The sequence below is a fragment of the Rhinopithecus roxellana genome, chromosome 12 (genome assembly GCF_007565055.1).
Source record: "Rhinopithecus roxellana isolate Shanxi Qingling chromosome 12, ASM756505v1, whole genome shotgun sequence".
NCBI lineage: Eukaryota > Metazoa > Chordata > Mammalia > Primates > Cercopithecidae > Rhinopithecus > Rhinopithecus roxellana.
The window spans coordinates 94,463,728-94,483,710 of NC_044560.1; the positions used below are offsets into that span (position 1 = coordinate 94,463,728).

At 43.4% G+C, this 19,983-nt stretch overlaps 2 protein-coding genes across 4 annotated transcripts in view; one reads left to right on the top strand and one right to left on the bottom strand.

The window, feature by feature from the left end:
- Positions 1-543: 543 nt before the first annotated feature.
- EBNA1BP2 (EBNA1 binding protein 2) overlaps positions 544-19,983 on the bottom strand; it is a 51,733-nt gene continuing 32,293 nt past the window's right edge. Inside the window, exons 3-13 of the mRNA XM_010371857.1 lie at positions 9,328-9,472; positions 8,856-9,004; positions 8,630-8,718; positions 8,463-8,546; positions 8,056-8,228; positions 7,341-7,464; positions 5,540-5,629; positions 3,783-3,858; positions 3,447-3,540; positions 910-1,072; positions 544-761 (exon numbers count right to left, since the gene is read on the bottom strand). Of these exons, the coding sequence (XP_010370159.1) occupies positions 711-761; positions 910-1,072; positions 3,447-3,540; positions 3,783-3,858; positions 5,540-5,629; positions 7,341-7,464; positions 8,056-8,228; positions 8,463-8,546; positions 8,630-8,718; positions 8,856-9,004; positions 9,328-9,392 (1,158 nt within the window). The 5' untranslated portion in view covers positions 9,393-9,472 and the 3' untranslated portion in view covers positions 544-710. The remainder of the gene's footprint in view (positions 762-909; positions 1,073-3,446; positions 3,541-3,782; positions 3,859-5,539; positions 5,630-7,340; positions 7,465-8,055; positions 8,229-8,462; positions 8,547-8,629; positions 8,719-8,855; positions 9,005-9,327; positions 9,473-19,983) is intronic.
- The window catches only part of CFAP57 (cilia and flagella associated protein 57), an 83,267-nt gene continuing 72,189 nt past the window's right edge, over positions 8,906-19,983 (top strand). Inside the window, exons 1-2 of one of the 3 annotated variants that reach the window (XM_010371855.1) lie at positions 8,906-9,029; positions 9,341-9,519. In XM_010371855.1, coding sequence (XP_010370157.1) covers positions 9,363-9,519 — 157 coding nt within the window. In that variant the 5' untranslated portion in view covers positions 8,906-9,029; positions 9,341-9,362. Of the gene's footprint in view, positions 9,030-9,340; positions 9,520-19,983 lie in introns of those variants that run through there. The other 2 variants (XM_010371856.1, XM_030912957.1) reach the window with 2 other exon arrangements.

Below are 19,983 nucleotides of genomic sequence, written 5' to 3' on the forward strand. Positions count from 1 at the left end.
GAAATTCCTATCAGCCCAAATTAAAGGCAATTTCAGAAATGCAAGGAGATGAAAAGTTTACCTCTTATTTTCCCTTTCTTAGTAAGATACCAAAAAATGGTACACAGCAAAAGAAGGCATATGCTAAGATGGGAAAATGTGCGATTCTGGAAATAATGGCACCAACTTAGAAGGTCTAGAAAAAAAGGGACAGTTGTGTGGCGTAACTAGGTTGTAGGAGAAAAATTATAAAGTGGGTAAGATGATAAAGGATCTGGAAAGAACTAAGAATACAAAAGGAAAATTAGGCAAGCAGAAGAATGTACGGTGAAAATTAACTGGAGGAAAAACCAAAAGCTGTACCACAAACAAAATCACGATGGCTCACGTCTGTAAAATATGGGCATTGAGCTTTACGGGGATTGATTGTAATATAACTACTTAGAAGGATGAGACATAAGAAATGAGGGAGGTGTCAGTTAAATCATTTATCACAAAATGAAGGCAATTTGAACTCAATGTCTAAATTACCAATAGACAGCAATGCAAAGTAACTTCTCAATCTTTTAGTCTGGACTATTTAACCAAAGGTATGTGTTCCTTTAATAATTTTTCTTTAGTTTATTGAAAGAAATGTTTACAACATGACACCAACAGAAGGGATCAAAGTGTGTTGTGAAATTGTGAGTCTTCATTCCTTTTTCTTGGTTCTTTGTATTCAAAGATGCTGTTTAGTGCGTTCTGTTCTTCATCTTCTCTCTTGTTCGTTTTCCAGGTCTCTTCTATAGAAAAAGATATACCACATCTGGTCACATAGCAGCTTGCCTTCTGCCCCAGGTGAGGATGAACATAACTGAAGGGAGAGGGCAGGGTTGGGAGTGGGAGGGGAAGCTGAGCCTGCTCCTCACCCAGACACCTGGGCTCACTTACATTTGATCCTTTCTTGCCAGGCCTCTTGAGGCCTCTGCCATGAGCTGTCTTGGCCCGGAAGCTAGATACATCATCATAGCTCTCCCGAGTGTTCCACTTTGAGCCTTTCTTCTTTCCACCAAAACCAAACTTCTGGTTTTTATACCGTCGTTTAGCACTGGGCCTGGAAAAGAATGGTCCTAGACATCACCCACAGCACTGTAAACCCTCATGAATTTGATGGCCCAGCAATGCTCTCAGTTTTCTTTCTATAAGCAAAGCCCCTTAGGCACGTCTGTAACCCAGAATCTCATCCTTGGCCCCACAATCCTATGCTGCAGCCTCTCTAGACAAATTCATCTAGCTCGTTTATTTACAGTTCTGACCACCAGGGCAGGAAAATAAAGCAAGAAGCAGGGAAGGCTCTACATGTATCATGTGGCTTCCTGCTGTCTTTAGAAACCTTTCTATTTTAGGCCAGGGGCGGTGGCTCATGCCTGTAATCCCAGCACTTTGGGAGGCTGAGGCGGGTGGATCATGAGGTCAGGAGATCAAGACCATCCTGGCTAACACAGTGAAACCCCGTCTCTACTAAAAAAAATACAAAAAATTAGCCAGGCGTGGTGGCGGGTGCCTGTAGTCCCAGCTACTCAGGAGCTGAGGCAGGAGAATGGCGTGAACTCGGGAGGCGGAGCTTACAGTGAGCAAGATCACACCACTGCACTCCAGCCTGGGTGGCGGAGCAAGACTCTATCTCAAAAAAAAAAAAAAAAAAGAAAGCTTTCTATTTGTTAAATCACCCTCAGTTGTGTCTACTCCTCTCAAGTGTAAATACATGCAGTTCACATCCAAATCTAATGTTACATTTGTAACATTCAAATGTAATGAAATGAATACATCCAAATGTAAACATTCAAATGTAATTATAGGCATTCGAATAACATTCAAACGGAATAACATTCAAATGTGAAACTGGTCATCCAATAGGAATCTTGAATTCAGCATCTCCAAATTCATGTCATCTCCTGGACTGGCTCTACTTGCTGTACATATGCCCTCACTTGAGGCTGGCACTGCTCCCACCAACCCAGACCCACAGGTCAAACATGTGAGAGTCAGCCTTGGTTCTCTCTCACTCTTTATACCCAAGTCAATTACTAAGTCCTGCTCATTTCACCTCTTCAATGTTTCTTCAATCCATCTTCTCTTCTCCCTCAGTTGCCACTTTCAGGTTATTATCATTGCTCATCTGGACTTTTGCAATAGTCTCCTTGTCATTTTCCCAGCTTGCCTCAAGTCTGTCACTTATACAAAATCCACTGTAATCTTTTTAAAAACATGAATATAACCTGCTCATTGTTATTAGTACAACCTACAACTTAGTCTCTCTACTGCCTTCTAGACAAAGCCCAAGCTCCTCAACAAGGTAAACCCACAGCCCAGGTCCCCCCAACCACATCGCACCCCTCCTTGCTTTGCACTGTATTCCCAGTGACACCAAGGGCTTACTGTTCCTCACAAACCCCTGAGATTTCACATCTTGATGGCTTTGCTCTTTCAGGCTTTCACTTCTTCCCAAACCCAGCTTCTCTTCTATTCTCGTGGTTAATTTCTACTCATGCTTCAAGCAATGCTCAAGTCGAACCCTCCTCCAGAAATCCATCCCCAGACCCTGTCAGGTATTTATAAAAGCTGCCTCAGTACTAATCCCCAAATGCCTCTATCATAGCACTTACTATCTTACATGGAAATTATCATTTCCCCTAGGCCTGGTATCCAGGTATGCAAAAAAGTGGACTAGAAAGAACAATGAGAGCCCACATTCTCTCTTTTAATCTTCATACTATGAGGCAGGCACTATTTCCTCAACTTAGCAGATGAGGCAATTAGCATTTAGAAAGGTACGGTAACTTGTTCAAAACTGCCCTCCTACTGAGTGGTAGAGTCGGGATCTGAACCCTAAGTCTGAACTCTCGACCATCACACTGTGTGATGAGGAATCAACTTTTACTCGGCATTCACTTAAAGGGTGCCACATATTTAAAAGTACCTTCTTGGGATGGGTGCAGTGGTTCACACCTATAATCCCAGCACTTTGGGAGGCTGAGGTGGGTGAATCACTTGAGGTCAGGAGTTCAAGACCAGCCTGGCCAACATGGTGAAACGCCACCTCTACTAAAAATACAAAAATTAGCTGGATGTGGTGGCGGGCACCTGTAGTTCCAATTACTCAGGAGGCTAAGGCACAAGAATCGCTTGAACCCAGGTGGCGGAGGTTGCAGTGAGCCAAGACTGTACCACTACACTGTAGCCTGGGTGACAGACTGAGACTCTGTCCAAAAAACACAAGTTTAAAAAGTGCCTTCTTTTACTCTTCAAAGACTGGCATGGCTAAAAGGGCCCATCACACAGTGCTAGGGGTCTCAGCCACAGGCAGCAGCTGCACTGTCTGGACTCTATGGCTGTGCTGGTGGAGGTGCTATGTCTGCCATCCTTGTGACCTGTGGCCCCTTCACACCTCACGGGATCCAAAGAAACCATGCCAAAACACTTCTCACCCCTTCTTCATCTGCTGGCCTTTGGCTCCTGCCTTCATGCGCTGTGCCAGAGGTTTCTGATCTCCCTCAAGGAAATCCAGTTTATCAGAGAAGCCTGTAAGTGAAGAAGTAATTTTGATCAGCACCACTGTATTTTAAGAAGAAAAGTTTAAACCACCATATGAGGCTATTATTTGCTACACTGATTTTAACAGTCACATCCTGCTCTCCAACACCATTCCCAAAACCTAGATCCGATAGGTCCACATCAACCAAGAAGGCTCCAAAGCACTAAGTGTTCAAATCAACTCTAAAGTACCTGCTACCCTTGTTCCCCTAGCAGAGAGATGTACCAACCTTTCTGATACTTCTTAATAGCATTCATCATATGTGCTTTCTCCTGCTGTCTCTTCTGAAGAACCTCCGTTTGCACCTGTGATATGAACACAAGGACTGTTACAGCTATTCCATACCATTATTCCAGTGTCTACATTGTCTTAAGAGCAACACCATGATTAATGCCGCTACCCTTTGACATTTACTATGTGCCAAAACCTGTGTTAGGGACTCTAAGTATATTCTCAGATCTAGGTATATTCTTCATAGATGAAGATATATCTGTCTTATAACAATGCAGTGAAGTTGAAATTTGTGTTATCCCCTAAATTGAAGCACAGAGAAGTTAACTTGCCCAAGTTGCATGGTGAAAAAGTACACAGCTGAGATGACCCAGGCTGTTTGACTCCAAAGCCAGCACTCATCCTATTATACAATCCTGCCTACAAAACTGAAGCAAATCATGTTTAAGACTACATCAATTTTCACATCACATTTGGACAGATTATTTAACTCACTGTTACTAGGCATGAAAGTAACCAAAAGGAAGAGAAAAAAACAATGTCCCCAGGAAAAGAAAAGAAAAAAGTTTGAAGGATAAAAGGAGACACTTTATAATACTCTAACAGAGGGTTTCTCAATCTTGATACTGCTACAGTGTGGAGAGAATAATTCTTTGCTGGGGTGTAGGGCCCTGTCCTGCACTGTACGATATTTAGCAGCACCCCTGCCCTCTACCGACTAGATGCCAGTAGTACCCTCCCTCCCAAATTTGACAACTAAAAATATCACCAGGCAGTCATAGAAAACTCCTGGGGAGCAAATTCACCCCAGTTGACAACCTCTTCCCCAATGTGTCCTTAAATTAGGAACAGTGAACTAAAAGGCCCAAGTGAGTTTGTCTTTGCTTTTGGTAATTTTGGTTATGTTAAATTACTTATTGGTGTCTTTGAGAGAATCTCAACCATCCACCTCCAGATCAAAGAAATAATAAATCCACAGCAGGCCTTTTGTAGAGGACAGGATCCCAGCCTATTCTTACTCTGCTGAGAATGTATGAGTGAAATGACCCCGAATGTGGACAAGAGTCCTGTAACCCAGATCACAACTGCTTCTGTCCAAATGTTGACAAAGTCTTAACCCCCACGCCAATCTTCCTCACATTCATGTCTTCCCACAATCCTAACTTTAAAACACGTCATCTTCTTTCTTAGGTGACCATGAAATAAAAAAGGAAAACCGAGAAAAGTTTCAGGGTATGCCTGATCTGGTGTTACATTAGAACTCAGACATTCACAGTTCAAACACACAGGCCATCTTTCAGATTGGATGACAATCATTAGGATAATTTCTTCAGGGACATGATTATCACATAGGCCAGTGAATCCCAAACCAGGATGCATTTCAGAATCACCTGGAAAGCTTTTGGGGAAGGGGGAAAACAGACACAGATTCCCAGGGATTCTGAAGTCTAGGATTCTGTTTTGAAAAACTTCCCCTGGCTGTGAGGTCAGGTTTGGAAACCACTCATCTGGACCCAGTGTATAGATATGAAAACTGAAGACCAGAGAGGTGACTGGCTCGCCTGCAGTCACCATACTACTCCTGGGAAAGCATTCAAGACTGTGTTCATGAATACCAGCACATACACTGAGAGACGGTAAACACACGATCAACACACAGCTCCATTCAGTTCAGGGGACCACGTCAGACCACAGCAATCTCATCAAACACACACACTCCGCCTCTTCCTATTCCCTGCACACTTTCCTTCTCACCTTCTTCCCGTATTTCCTAAGTGCTCGCAGTTGTTTAGCCTTTTCAGACCTCTCCATGGCAGCCTGTTTAGTCTGCAGCTTCTGTCGAATCTACAACACAAAATGCTGTCAGTTTATGTTATTTGAATCTAGAATGACCACTACTTAGGATACACTAGAGCAGGGAACAGATATTCCCTGTTCTTTAAACTGTGGAACTTGTAAATCATCAATTCCAACCCCTAAGGACAATGGGGCCCACAGGCTGAGCACTTTACCAAAAGTGTTAGAGTGAAGCCAGAGATTGAAAGTCACCTTCCCACTCCCAGTGTGCTGTCTGTTTCATTTTACAAACTGCCTATCTGAAGCCCAGGAAAGAAGACAAACTTCTCCCCATTTCTACTGTCAGTAGACTGAGGCTGGAAACTAGTATGCGGCCTCAGTGTCCTTTTCTAGTATAACACATACACAATAAAAATCCATGCAGATATCAGGTGCCTAGCCTTTTCAGTCAAACATACACATTTTAGTTAAAGGATGAGAAGTTGTCAGTGAGACCTTGTATAGAGTTCACAGTGAGAAGGTGAGCTACTACCATGACAAAAGCTCCCTAAAATCCAGTTTGAGACCCCAGAGTACTATTTAAACATACTCATCCCTCAGTATCCATAGAGGATTAGTTCTAGGACCCACTACAGACACCAAAATCCACAGATGCTCAAGTCCCTTATATAAAAATGGTGTAGCATTTGCATATAACCTACACTCGCCTCCAGTATACTTTAAAGTCAAGGGACCCCAACTCCTGGGCCGCAGACTGCCATGAACCTGCTATGAATCTGTGGCCTGTTAGGAACCAGGCCACACAGCAGGAAGTGAGTGGCAGGCAAGCAAGCGTTACCACCTGAGCTCCACCTCCTGTCAGATCAGGGGCTGCATTAAATTCTCATAGGAGCCTGAACTCCACTGTGAACTAAGCATGCAAAGGATTTAGGTTGTGTGCTCCTTATGAGAATCTAATGCCTGATGATCGGAGGTGGAACAGTTTCATCCCGAAACTATCCCCTCCCCCAGTTCATGAAAAAAATTGTCATCCACGAAATCGGTCCCTGGTGCCAGACCACTGCTTTAAATAGTCTCTAGATTACTTATAATACTGAATTCAATGCTATGCATCATGTCATTCTCACAGATTCAATGTTCTCAGCACATGGCAAATTCAAGTTTTCTTTTTGCAACATTTTCAAATTTTTTTCTCAAATATTTTTGATCTGAGGTTGGTTGAATCCACAGATGCTGAACCCATGGCTATGGAGGGCTGAGTATATCTTGGATTACATGCTGGCAATCCCCTCCTTCAAAGTTAAATGAGGTCCAAGTTCTACCCAACTCTAAATTGTACTGTATCTGAACCATCTAAGAATCCCTCATTTTATAGAGGAGAAAACTGAGGCCCAGAGAAAAGTAATTGTCTACAAGTTCTAGCACTACCAGTGGCAAGGACACAAGAATGCTGTCTTCTCTGCACACCATGCCATGACCAAGCCAGCTAGGAAATGCAATGGGCCATCTTCACCTCAAGGACACTTCTCACAGCACTGTTCCTCTCCTTAATTGCTGATTTTAGAAAAAATGTCATTCTTATATGCATCTAATTGATGGTAACTGGCATGATTCTGAAGCAGTCAATCTATGGAAGAGGTAATAATTGTCCTCTGACAACTGGCTCCCCATTATTGGGCTCACAGCTATCTTTCTAAGCCAGCTGAATATACTTAAGTACAAAGTTTTGGCTTTCCAGAGGAAAGCTTCTACTTCTTACCTTCTGCATCTGCAGATCAGACTTGGCCATTTCTGCAAAATAATCAGTGGGTCGCTTGGTAGGGACTTTGAGCTGATGGAGGCGGGGTAAGACTGCAAGCACTGCGGCCTGGGCTTGGCGGTAGCTGAGAATTGTGGGACAAAATGTGTAATGAGGTGAAGGAGAGAGGCCTTACGTTCCTCTTCACTGCCTCTCATGAGTTATCCAAGCTCAGAAGGACTCTCAAAATCTGACCTCCATTAGCAAGAACAAACAAATAAAAACTGTCACCAAACCTCACTGATTTAGTATCTAAAAGAAATGTAGACATATACCAGTTTTTAAAAAGGGGAGGGGTATTGCTAAAAATAGTTTAAGAGAATGACTACTCTAAAGGTACCCATTAACACAAACTAATGTCGATTATGGATTCTTACGTAATTGCTAAAGCAATTCCACACAAGAACACCCATAAGCAATGTTTTTTTTTTAACTGAAGCATGCACAAAAAGCTTTAACATGAATATTTCAAATTAGTCCATAAACTGGACTTTGAATCGTGACTGTGGACCAAGGAGCTCTCCTCTCAAACAGCCAGAAGCTCCTAGCTATTCTTAGTCAAAAGAAGCCGCTCTCCCTACTCCTAAGCTTATTCTGGGTGCAGGCTTACTAATTCCCCCTCTTTCCCACTCTCCTGCACAAGGATCCTCAACTTCTCCAACATTTGAAAACATACAAACTCATCTCTCGCTGGAAGTCGTCTTCTGGATCAACAGCTTTCTGGTCCTTGTTTTGAGGTGCTGGCGCCTCAGATCCACCGATTTCCGGCACCGGACCCAGTGTCACATCGAGTCTTTCAACCCATTCCAGATCCCGCTTGAATTCTGCCAAACACTGCTTCAGGCCATTCTAGGAAATCCAGACATTGAGCTCTTAAGAAGGGGACTCTGAGTTTGTCCTTCCCAAGCACAGGCTGTTAGGCGAAGGGACAAAGCGCTAATCCCCAATACGCAGAGAGGTAATAGACCCTCTTGGCAAGGCTCAGGGTGCATCTTTCCTGGGACAAGAATCGGTCTCCCATGCCCAACAGCGGCTGGTGCGCATCCCAAGTCCGAGTACCCCCGACCCTGTGCCCGCGCTCACCACGTCGTTCACGGCCTTCTTCGGCCCCTCTAGCACGACATTGAGGCCTGGCTTCAGAAGCCCTCGGGAAAACGCATCCTGCAACTGCAGGACACAATCACGGTCACTCCCAGGGGTGTAAGACCCCCTCTCCCACGCCCAGCCCCGCGAGCTCGGCTGACACTTACCTCTCTGTCTGTGACAAGAGACTCATCGGATTCCGACTCCGAATCCGAGAGCGGAGGAGTGTCCATCTCGCCGCACGCACGTCCCACACCTACAGGAAGAAGCGGGGTATCCGAGACCCAAGCGGCTAGAAGAGGGCGGCCCTGGCCGCCGCTGCCTGCCTTCAGCCCCCTACTCCCAGGCCGTGGCTCCACGTGCCACCGAGTCGCACCAGGGCCAGCAACTCACAGCTACTGCTCAACTTTTGATTGGGACTTCCGCTTCCGGCGGCAAACCATACTTCCGGTTTGTCGTTGCTATAGGAACCGCTACGGCGTTTGAAAGTGCCCGGGTTGCTTAGGATCCGCATAGGTAGTGCCTGTGGATACATGCGTGGTCTGCTGACCCAGAGAGAAGTGAAAGGTGGGAGGGGGTACCTGGGGGTCGCCAGAAGGAGCTGGTAGCAGTGAGGGTACAAAGGAAAAGGCAGAAAAATGAGCCGCGGGGATGGGGTAGCGCGCAGGAGGACCCCGGGGGAGGGGGAAGGGGAGGGGGAAGGGGAGGGGCAAGGGGCGGGGAGGGCGTGTCCTGGATGCTGGGCGGGCCGTGTCTGGGCCGGGGGCGGGGCCGGGGCGGGGCCGGGGGCGGGGCCGGGCGGGGGCGGGGGCGGGGCGGGGCCGGGGGCGGGGCCGGGGCAGCGCTCTCCACTCTGAAGCGCTGCCTTGGTGGTTCAGCAGAACTCTTTGGCGGGAGATCATGTCGGCCGTGGTAGCTCAGACGCTGCATGTTTTTGGTCTTCGATCCCACGTGGCCAACAATATCTTCTACTTCGATGAACAGATCATTATATTTCCTTCAGGAAATCACTGTGTGAAGTACAATGTGGATCAGAAATGGCAAAAATTCATTCCAGGTAAAAACCCTTTCCATCCTGACATATACAGGAATGGTATGTGCCACATATAACCCCATGATCCCAGCATGATGATTGGAAAGAAAGACTTTGGCCAATTTGAATATATATGCAGTATTATAAATATAGAGGAAATAAATGGCAACTTGTATTGTGAAACTAGATTAATCAGTCACGCATACGTAGTTAAAATCACATATAAAATGTTAATTTAAAAGTACTTTTTTCACTGTAATTTCAGGAAAATATGTTAAGAATCCGTCTTTTGGTGTCTTCAATATCATTGCCTTTGTCATTACCAGAGCCCCTTTTAGAGTTGTCTGACAGTTTTCCTGAGCACACCACCTTCATTACATCACCTTTTGAATCCATGTATGATGAAGACACTGTAAACTTTATCCCCAGTTGCAAATAACCATTTGTATAACATTACAGCCCTTATTTTTGTTCACAGTGGTCCTGTTGATGATATTCATGATTTCAACAACCAAATCCATTTTCCCATTTTTTGCATTGACACCTTTTATTGTGACATACACACACGAAAGAATGTACCCTACATATATGTAATATTTAAAGAATTACAATAGAATGTAGATCTGTGAACCCAGCCACCAACATAGGAAATAGAATATTACCAGTTCTAGGGCTTCTCCCTGTATTCTGTGTCCTGCTGCATCAGTTCAACATCATGCTTTTGAGATTCATGCATCTTGATACATATAACCAAGTTCATTGTATTGCTATGTAGTGTTCCATCATATGAATATAATGTCTCAAATATATGTATTCACTCTAGTGTTTAGGGACATTTGGGAAATAACAATCATATGCTATTACAAACTATACTACTATTAACATTCTTGCATGCGTATACATTCATCTATTTGTGCAAATTCTCTAGGATACACGGCCAGGACTAAACTTACTGAGTAATATGATAGTAACAATTTACACTCCCACCAGGAGTGCATAAGAGTTCTCATTCCTCAACAACCCTGCCAACCCTTGGTATTGTCCAACTTCCTAATTTTTTGCTAATCCAGTAGTTGAGAAAAGGAATTGTGGTTTTCGTTTGCATTTTGCTATCATTAATGATGATGAGTATCTGTTTACATGTTTATGGGCTATTCCTATTTAGTCGTATGTTAAATGCCTTGTTCAAGTCTTTTACTTGTTTTTTATAGTTTGTTGTGCAGGAAATTTTTGGCAGTTTTATTGATTTACGTGCACAATTTATCTATTCTGTATACCAATAATTTGTCAGATATATATATGTCTTGCAAATGATTTCTTCCAGTTTGGGGCATTTTTCTCCCACCTTACAGTATCTTTTGATGGACAAAAATTATTAGTTTTAATAAAGTCAAATTTATCAACCACATAATATTCTGTTGGAATAAACTGTATTAAATACAGTTGACTTATTTATCAATGTTTATTTCCAGCATATTTGGTAAATTATTATTAATTCTAATGATTTGTCTATAGATTATGCAGGGATTTCTGTATAGACTGTCATATTATCTACAAATAACGATGGTTTTCTTCCTTTTTCTTGTGCTACCTGTGCTGGTAAGCACCTCCAGACAGTGTTGAATAGGGGTGATAAAACATGGACATCTGGCCGGGTGCGGTTGCTCACGCCTGTAATTCCAGCACTTTGGGAGGCCGAGGTGGGCAGATCACGAGGTCAAGAGATTGAGACCATCCTGGCCAATATAGTGAAACCCCATCTCTACTAAAAATACAAAAATCAGCTGGTTGTGGTGGCACGTGCCTGTAGTCCCAGCTACTCGAGAGGCTGAAGCAGGAGAATTGCTTGAACCTGGTAGGCGGAGGTTGCAGGGAGTCGAGATCATGCCACTGTACTCCAGCCTGGGCAACCAAACAAGACCCTGTCTCAAAAACAGAAATAAAAAAGATCATATGACTTTCCAATATTAATTAAATTATGGTTTTATACAGACAACATTAATTTATATTTGCTCTCATACTTACCAAACTCTTTGCCCACGGTCACTCTTTACAAATCAGATATTCCAGGTGGGATCATTTTCCTTCTGCATTTACTGATAATGTATTAATAAACTCTCCCAGTTTTTGTCTGAAAATGACTTTATTTTATCCTCACTTCTGAAAGATTGTTTCAACAGGTATGCAATTATTATCAACACATTATAGATCGTATTCCATTGTGTTTTTTTGGCTTCTGTTTTGTTGCTGTGGTTAAGAAATCAGCTATCAGCATCGTCTTTCTGTAGATGATCTTTTTTTCTGGATGTTTAATGTCTGTCTATGGTGTGTGTGTGTATATATCTATACACATACACTATATACATACATATGTATAAAATACACACCATATATACACACACCATATACATTTATGTACATGTATATACATCATATATATAGATACACACAGACATAGATACACACACATAGATACACACAGACATACAGTATAGTTTTTATTTTCATTTTTTTTAATTTTTTTAATTAAATAATTTTAATGGAGTTTTTTTTTTTTAATACTTTAAGTTCTAAGGTACATGTGCATAACGTGCAGGTTTGTTACATATGTATACTTATGCCATGTTGGTGTGCTGCACCCATCAACTCGTCAGCACCCATCAATTCATCATTTATATCATGTATAGCTCCCCAAGGCAATCCCTCCCTCCTCCCCGCTCCCCATGATAGGCCCCAGTGTGTGATGTTCCCCTTCCCGAGTCCAAGTGATCTCATTGTTCAGTTCCCACCTATGAGTGAGAACATGCGGTGTTTGGTTTTCTCTTCTTGTGATAGTTTGCTAAGAATGATGGTTTCCAGCTGCATCCATGTCCCTATAAAGGACGCAAACTCATCCTTTTTTATGGCTGCATAGTATTCCATGGTGTATATGTGCCACATTTTCTTAATCCAGTCTGTCACAGATGGACATTTGGGTTGATTCCAAGTCTTTGCTATTGTGAATAGTGCCGCAATAAACATACGTGTGCATGTGTCTTTGTAGTAGAATAATTTATAATCCTTTGGGTATATACCCAGTAGTGGGATGGCTGGGTCATATGGGACATCTAGTTCTAGATCCTTGAGGAATTGCCATACTGTTTTCCATAATGGTTGAACTAGTTTACAATCCCACCAACAGTGTAAAAGTGTTCCTATTTCTCCACATCCTCTCCAACAACTGTTGTTTCCTGACTTCTTAATGATTGCCGTTCTAACTGGTGTGAGATGGTATCTCATTGTGGTTTTGATTTGCATTTCTCTGATGGCGAGTGGTGATGAGCATTTTTTCATGTGTCTGTTGGCTGTATGAATGTCTTCTTTTGAGAAATGTCTGTTCATATCCTTTGCCCACTTTTTGATGGGGTTGTTTGTTTTTTTCTTGTATATTTGTTTGAGTTCTTTGTAGATTCTGGATATTAGCCCTTTGTCAGATGAGTAGGTTGCAAAAATTTTCTCCCATTCTGTAGGTTGCCTGTTCACTCTGATGGTAGTTTCTTTTGCTGTGCAAAAGCTCTTTAGTTTAATTAGATGCGATTTGTCAATTTTGGCTTTTGCTGCCGTTGCTTTTGGTGTTTTAGACATGAAGTCCTCGCCCATGCCTATGTCCTGAATGGTACTACCTAGATTTTCTTCTAGGGTTTTTATGGTATTAGGTCTAACATTTAAGTCTCTAATCCATCTTGAATTAATCTTCGTATAAGGGGTAAGGAAAGGATCCAGTTTCAGCTTTCTACTTATGGCTAGCCAATTTTCCCAGCACCATTTATTAAATAGGGAATCCTTTCCCCATTTCTTGTTTCTCTCAGGTTTGTCAAAGATCAGATGGCTGTAGATGTGCGGTATTATTTCTGAGGACTCTGTTCTGTTCCATTGGTCTATATCTCTGTTTTGGTACCAGTACCATGCTGTTTTGGTTACTGTAGCCTTGTAGTATAGTTTGAAGTCAGGTAGCGTGACGCCTCCAGCTTTGTCCTTTTGACTTAGGATTGTCTTGGCAATGCGGGCTCTTTTTTGGTTCCATATGAACTTTAAAGCAGTTTTTTCCAATTCTGTGAAGAAACTCATTGGTAGCTTGATGGGGATGGCATTGAATCTATAAATAACCTTGGGCAGTATGGCCATTTTCACAATATTGATTCTTCCTATCCATGAGCATGGTATGTTCTTCCATTTGTTTGTGTCCTCTTTTATTTCACTGAGCAGTGGTTTGTAGTTCTCCTTGAAGAGGTCCTTTACATCCCTTGTAAGCTGGATTCCTAGGTATTTTATTCTCTTTGAAGCAATTGTGAATGGAAGTTCATTCCTGATTTGGCTCTCTGCTTGTCTGTTACTGGTGTATAAGAATGCTTGTGATTTTTGCACATTAATTTTGTATCCTGAGACTTTGCTGAAGTTGCTTATCAGCTTAAGGAGATTTTGGGCTGAGACGATGGGGTTTTCTAAATATACAATCATGTCATCTGCAAACAGGGACAATTTGACTTCTTCTTTTCCTAACTGGATACCCTTGATTTCTTTCTCTTGCCTGATTGCCCTAGCCAGAACTTCCAACAGTATGTTGAATAGGAGTGGTGAGAGAGGGCATCCCTGTCTTGTGCCAGTTTTCAAAGGGAATTTTTCCAGTTTTTGCCCATTCAGTATGATATTAGCTGTGGGTTTGTCATAAATAGCTCTTATTATTTTGAGGTACGTTCCATCAATACCGAATTTATTGAGCGTTTTTAGCATGAAGGGCTGTTGAATTTTGTCAAAAGCCTTTTCTGCATCTATTGAGATAATCATGTTATCTTATCTTTGGTTCTGTTTATATGCTGGATTACGTTTATTGATTTGCGAATGTTGAACCAGCTTTGCATCCCAGGGATGAAGCCCACTTGATCATGGTGGATAAGCTTTTTGATGTGCTGCTGAATCCGGTTTGCCAGTATTTTATTGAGAATTTTTGCATCGATGTTCATCAGGGATTGGTCTAAAATTCTCTTTTTTGTGTGTGTCTCTGCCAGGCTTTGGTATCAGGATGATGTTGGCCTCATAAAATGAGTTAGGGAGGATTCCCTCTTTTTCTATTGATTGGAATAGTTTCAGAAGGAATGGTACCAGCTCCTCCTTGTACCTCTGGTAGAATTCAGCTGTGAATCCATCTGGTCCTGGACTTTTTTTGGTGGGTAGGCTATTAATTGTTGCCTCAATTTCAGAGCCTGCTATTGGTCTATTCAGGGATTCAACTTCTTCCTGGTTTAGCTTTGGGAGAGTGTAAGTGTCCAGGAAATTATCCATTTCTTCTAGATTTTCTAGTTGATTTGCGTAGAGGCGTTTATAGTATTCTCTGATGGTTGTTTGTATTTCTGTGGGGTCAGTGGTGATATCCCCTTTATCATTTTTTATTGCGTCTATTTGATTCCTCTCTCTTTTCTTCTTTATTAGCCTTGCTAGCGGTCTGTCAATTTTGTTGATCTTTTCAAAAAACCAACTCCTGGATTCACTGATTTTTTGGAGGGTTTTTTGTGTCTCTATCTCCTTCAGTTCTGCTCTGATCTTAGTTATTTCTTGCCTTCTGCTAGCTTTTGAATGTGTTTGCTCTTGCCTCTCTAGTTCTTTTAATTGTGATGTTAGAGTGTCAATTTTAGATCTTTCCTGCTTTCTCTTGTGGGCATTTAGTGCTATAAATTTCCCTCTACACACTGCTTTAAATGTGTCCCAGAGATTCTGGTATGTTGTATCTTTGTTCTCATTGGTTTCAAAGAACATCTTTATTTCCACTTTCATTTCGTTATGTACCCAGTAGTCATTCAGGAGCAGGTTGTTCAGTTTCCATGTAGTTGAGCGGTTTTGATTGAGTTTCTTAGTCCTGAGTTCTAGTTTGATTGCACTGTGGTCTGAGAGACAGTTTGTTATAATTTCTGTTCTTTTACATTTGCTTAGGAGTGCTTTACTTCCAATTATGTGGTCAATTTTGGAATAAGTGCAATGTGGTGCTGAGAAGAATGTATATTCTGTTGATTTGGGGTGGAGAGTTCTATAGATGTCTATTAGGTCTGCTTGGTGCAGAGATTAGTTCAATTCCTGGATATGCTTGTTAACTTTCTGTCTCGTTGATCTGTCTAATGTTGACAGTGGAGTGTTGAAGTCTCCCATAATTATTGTATGGGAGTCTAAGTCTCTTTGTAAGTCTCTAAAGACTTGCTTTATGAATCTGGGTGCTCCTGTATTGAGTGCATATATATTTAGGATAGTTAGCTCTTCCTGTTGAATTGATCCCTTTACCATTATGTAATGGCCTTCTTTGTCTCTTTTGATCTTTGATGGTTTAAAGTCTGTTTTATCAGAGACTAGGATTGCAACCCCTGCTTTTTTTTTGTTCTCCATTTGCTTGGTAGATCTTCCTCCATCCCTTTATTTTGAGCCTATGTATGTCTCTGCATGTGAGATGGGTCTCCTGAATACAGCAGACTGATGGGTCTTGACTCTTTATCCAGTTTGCCAGTCTGTGTCTTTTAATTGGAGCATTTAGTCCATTAACATTTAAGGTTAATATTGTTATGTGTGAACTTGATCCTGCCATTATGATATTAACTGGTTATTTTGCTCATTAGTTGATGCAGTTTCTTCCTAGCCTCGATGGTCTTTACATTTTGGCATGTTTTTGCAATGGCTGGTACCGGTTGTTCCTTTCCATGTTTAGGGCTTCCTTCAGGGTCTCTTGTAAGGCAGGCCTGGTGGTGACAAAATCTCTAAGCATTTGCTTATCTGTAAAGGATTTTATTTCTCCTTCACTTATGAAACTTAGTTTGGCTGGATATAAAATTCTGGGTTTAAAATTCTTTTCTTTAAGAACGTTGAATATTGGCCCCCACTCTCTTCTGGCTTGTAGAGTTTCTGCCGAGAGATCTGCTGTTAGTCTGATGGGCTTCCCTTTGTGGGTAACCCGACCTTTCTCTCTGGCTGCCCTTAAGATTTTTTCCTTCATTTCAACTTTGGTGAATCTGGCAATTATGTGTCTTGGAGTTGCTCTTCTGGAGGAGTATCTTTGTGGTGTTCTCTGTATTTCCTGAATTTGAATGTTGGCCTGCCCTACTAGGTTGGGGAAGTTCTCCTGGATGATATCCTGAAGAGTGTTTTCCAACTTGGTTCCATTTTCCCCCTCACTTTCAGGCACCCCAATCAGATGTAGATTTGGTCTTTTTACGTAATCCCATACTTCTTGCAGGCTTTGTTCATTTCTTTTTCTTCTTTTTTCTTTTGGTTTCTCTTCTCGCTTCATTTCATTCATTTGATCTTCAATCGCTGATACTCTTTCTTCCAGTTGATCGAGTTGGTTACTGAAGCTTGTGCATTTGTCACGTATTTCTCGTGTCATGGTTTTCATCTCTGTCATTTCGTTTATGATCTTCTCTGCATTAATTAGTCTAGCTGTCAATTCTTCCACTCTTTTTTCAAGATTTTTAGTTTCTTTGCGCTGGGTATGTAATTCCTCCTTTAGCTCTGAGAAGTTTGATGGACTGAAGACTTCTTCTCTCATCTCGTCAAAGTCATTCTCTGACCAGCTTTGATCCGTTGCTGGCAATGGGCTGCGCTCCTTTGCAGGGGGAGATGCGCTCTTATTTTTTGAATTTCCAGCTTTTCTGCCCTGCTTCTTCCCCATCTTTGTGGTTTTATCTGTCTCTGGTCTTTGATGATGGTGACGTACTGATGGGGTTTTGGTATAGGTGTCCTTCCTGTTTGATAGTTTTCCTTCTGACAGTCAGAAGGACTGTCTGTTGGTCTGTTGGAGATTGCCTGAGGTCCACTCCAGACCCTGTTTGCCTGGGTATCAGCAGCAGAGGTTGCCGAAGATAGAATATTGCTGAACAGCGAGTGTACCTGTCTGATTCTTCCTTTGGAAGTTTCCTCTCAGGGGTGTACTCCACCCTGTGAGGTGTGGGGTGTCAGACTGCCCCTAGTGGGGGATGTCTCCCAGCTAGGCTACTCAGGGGTCAGGGACCCACCTGAGCAGGCAGTCTGTCCATTCTCAGATCTCAACCTCCGCGCTGGGAGATCCACGGCTCTCCCCAAAGCTGTCAGACAGAGTCGTTCGCGTCTGCACCGGCCCCCGCTGCTTCCCCTGTTGGTCTTCAGCTGTGTGCTGTCCCCAGAGGTGGAGTGTACAGAGACAGGCAGGCTTCCTTGAGCTGCTGTGAGCTCCACCCAGTTCGAGCTTCTCAGCGGCTTTGTTTACCTACTTAAGCCTCAGCAATGGCGGGCGGCCCTCCCCCAGTCTCGCTGCTGCCTTGCGGATAGATCGCCGCAGACTGCTGTGTTAGCAGTGAGGGAGGCTCCGTGGGCATGGGACCCTCCCGGCCAGGTGTGGGATATATTCTCCTGGTGTGCCTGTTTGCTTAAAGCGCGGTATTGGGGTGGGAGTTACCCGATTTTCCAGGTGTTGTGTGTCTCAGTTCCCCTGGCTAGGAAAACGGATTCCCTTCCCCCTTGCGCTTCCAGGTGAGGCGATGCCTTGCCCTGCTTCAGCTCTCGCTGGTCAGGCTGCAGCAGCTGACCAGCACCGATTGTCCGGCACTCCCTAGTGAGATGACCCCAGTACCTCAGCTGAAAATGCAGAAATCACCGGTCTTCTGTGTCGCTCGCGCTGGGAGTTGGAGACTGGAGCTGTTCCTATTCGGCCATCTTGCTCCGTCCCGCCCTATTTTCATTTTTTATCCTCTTAGGGATTCTTTGAGATTCCTGGATCTAAGGACAGGTATCTTTTTTGTTCTGTTATCTCCTTCTGGAACTCCAAACCATCTCAACTCCGTCCTCCACAGTTTTTTTCTTTTCTTTTCTTTTTTTTAAGAAACCAGGTCTCACTCTGTTGCCCAGGCTAGAGTGCACTGGCACAATCATAGCTCACAGCAGTTCCAAACTCCTGGGTTCAGGCGATCCTCCCCACCTTAACCTCCTGAATAACTGGGAATACAGGCATGCACCACCTTGACCAGCTAATTTTTTTTATGTAGATGGGGTCTGGCCATGTTGCCCAGGCTGGTCTTGAACTCCTGAACTCAACCCATCCCCCCACCTAAGCCTCCCAAGTAGCTGGGATTACAGGTACAAGCCACCACACCATGTATATATGTATGTGTGTGTGTGTGTGTGTGTGTGTGTGTGTGTATATATATTTTTTTTTTTTTTTTTTTTGAGACAGAGTTTCGCTTTTGTTGCCCAAGCTGGAGTGCAATAGCTTAATTTCGGCTCACCACAACCTCCACCTCCCAGGTTCAAGTGATTCTCCTACCTCAGCCACCATGCCCAGCTAATTTTGTATTTTTAGTAGAGACAGGATTTCTCTATGTTGGTTAGGCTGGTTTTGAGCTCCCAACTTCAGGTGATACGCCCACCTCAGCCTCCCAGAGTGCTGGGATTACAGGCGTAAGCCACCACGCCCGGCCTGTAAATATATTTTTAAACAATTTTTAATGAAGGAGGGGGCCATGAAATCAAAAGTACCTAGAGCCCTCGAAAACTGTAATGTGACCCTGATTGCATTTCCCAGATAAAGTATTTACCCTTTAATCTTTGCCTGAGGCTCTGTTTTCTAGAGGATCACAGCCTTCATTTTCATTCGTATTACCTCATGGTTGTGAGATGAGAGCTCTATCTCCAGATATCACCTCTAGATTTCAGGAAAAAGGGGATAGAATGCATCTGTCTGGTTTTTAAGGAAGCACCAGCTTTATCATAAAGCCACTCTGGAAGACTTCTGCCTCCACCTCATGTCCAGAATGTCACACACTTCAGCTAACTGCAAGGGAGGCTGAGGAATCCAGTAGTTGGCATCCCAGCCTCTGCAGTAGAGGAGGATACTCAGGGAATAAAGGCCTCTATGGTCTGACCCGATTCCACCCCTTTAGACCCATCTTTGGTCACCCCATCTCACATGCAGTGCCCCAGCAAACCCACTGCTTGCAGTTCTCACACTATGCCGTACCCTTTGTCACATCCACCCCTTGGCTCAAGCTCTTACTGCCACCTGCCACCCGCCACCCAGCCCCCATCTCACCTCCCCCCCTGCCCTCCTTCAGGAAGCTTTCCCTGACTTCTCCTCCCACCTCATCCTCAGAGGTGCCTGCCCTAGTCAGTTTCTTTTGGGGACAGAGACTCCCTCTGTCTCTCAGGCTGGAGTGCAGTGGCATGATCTCAGCTCACTGCAGTCTCCGCCTCCCAGGTTCAAGCAATTCTCCTGCCTCAGCCTCCCGAGTAGCTGGGATTACAGGTACCTGCCACCACACCCGGCTAATTTTTTTATTTTTAGTAGAGATGGGGTTTCACCATGTTGGCTAGGCTGGTCTTGAACTCCCCATCTCAAGTCATCTGCCTGCCTCGGCCCCCTGAAGTGCCAGGATTACAGGCGTGAGCCACCACCCCTGGCCCCTAGTCATTTTCATAATGCCCAAACACAGCTATGCCAAGGCC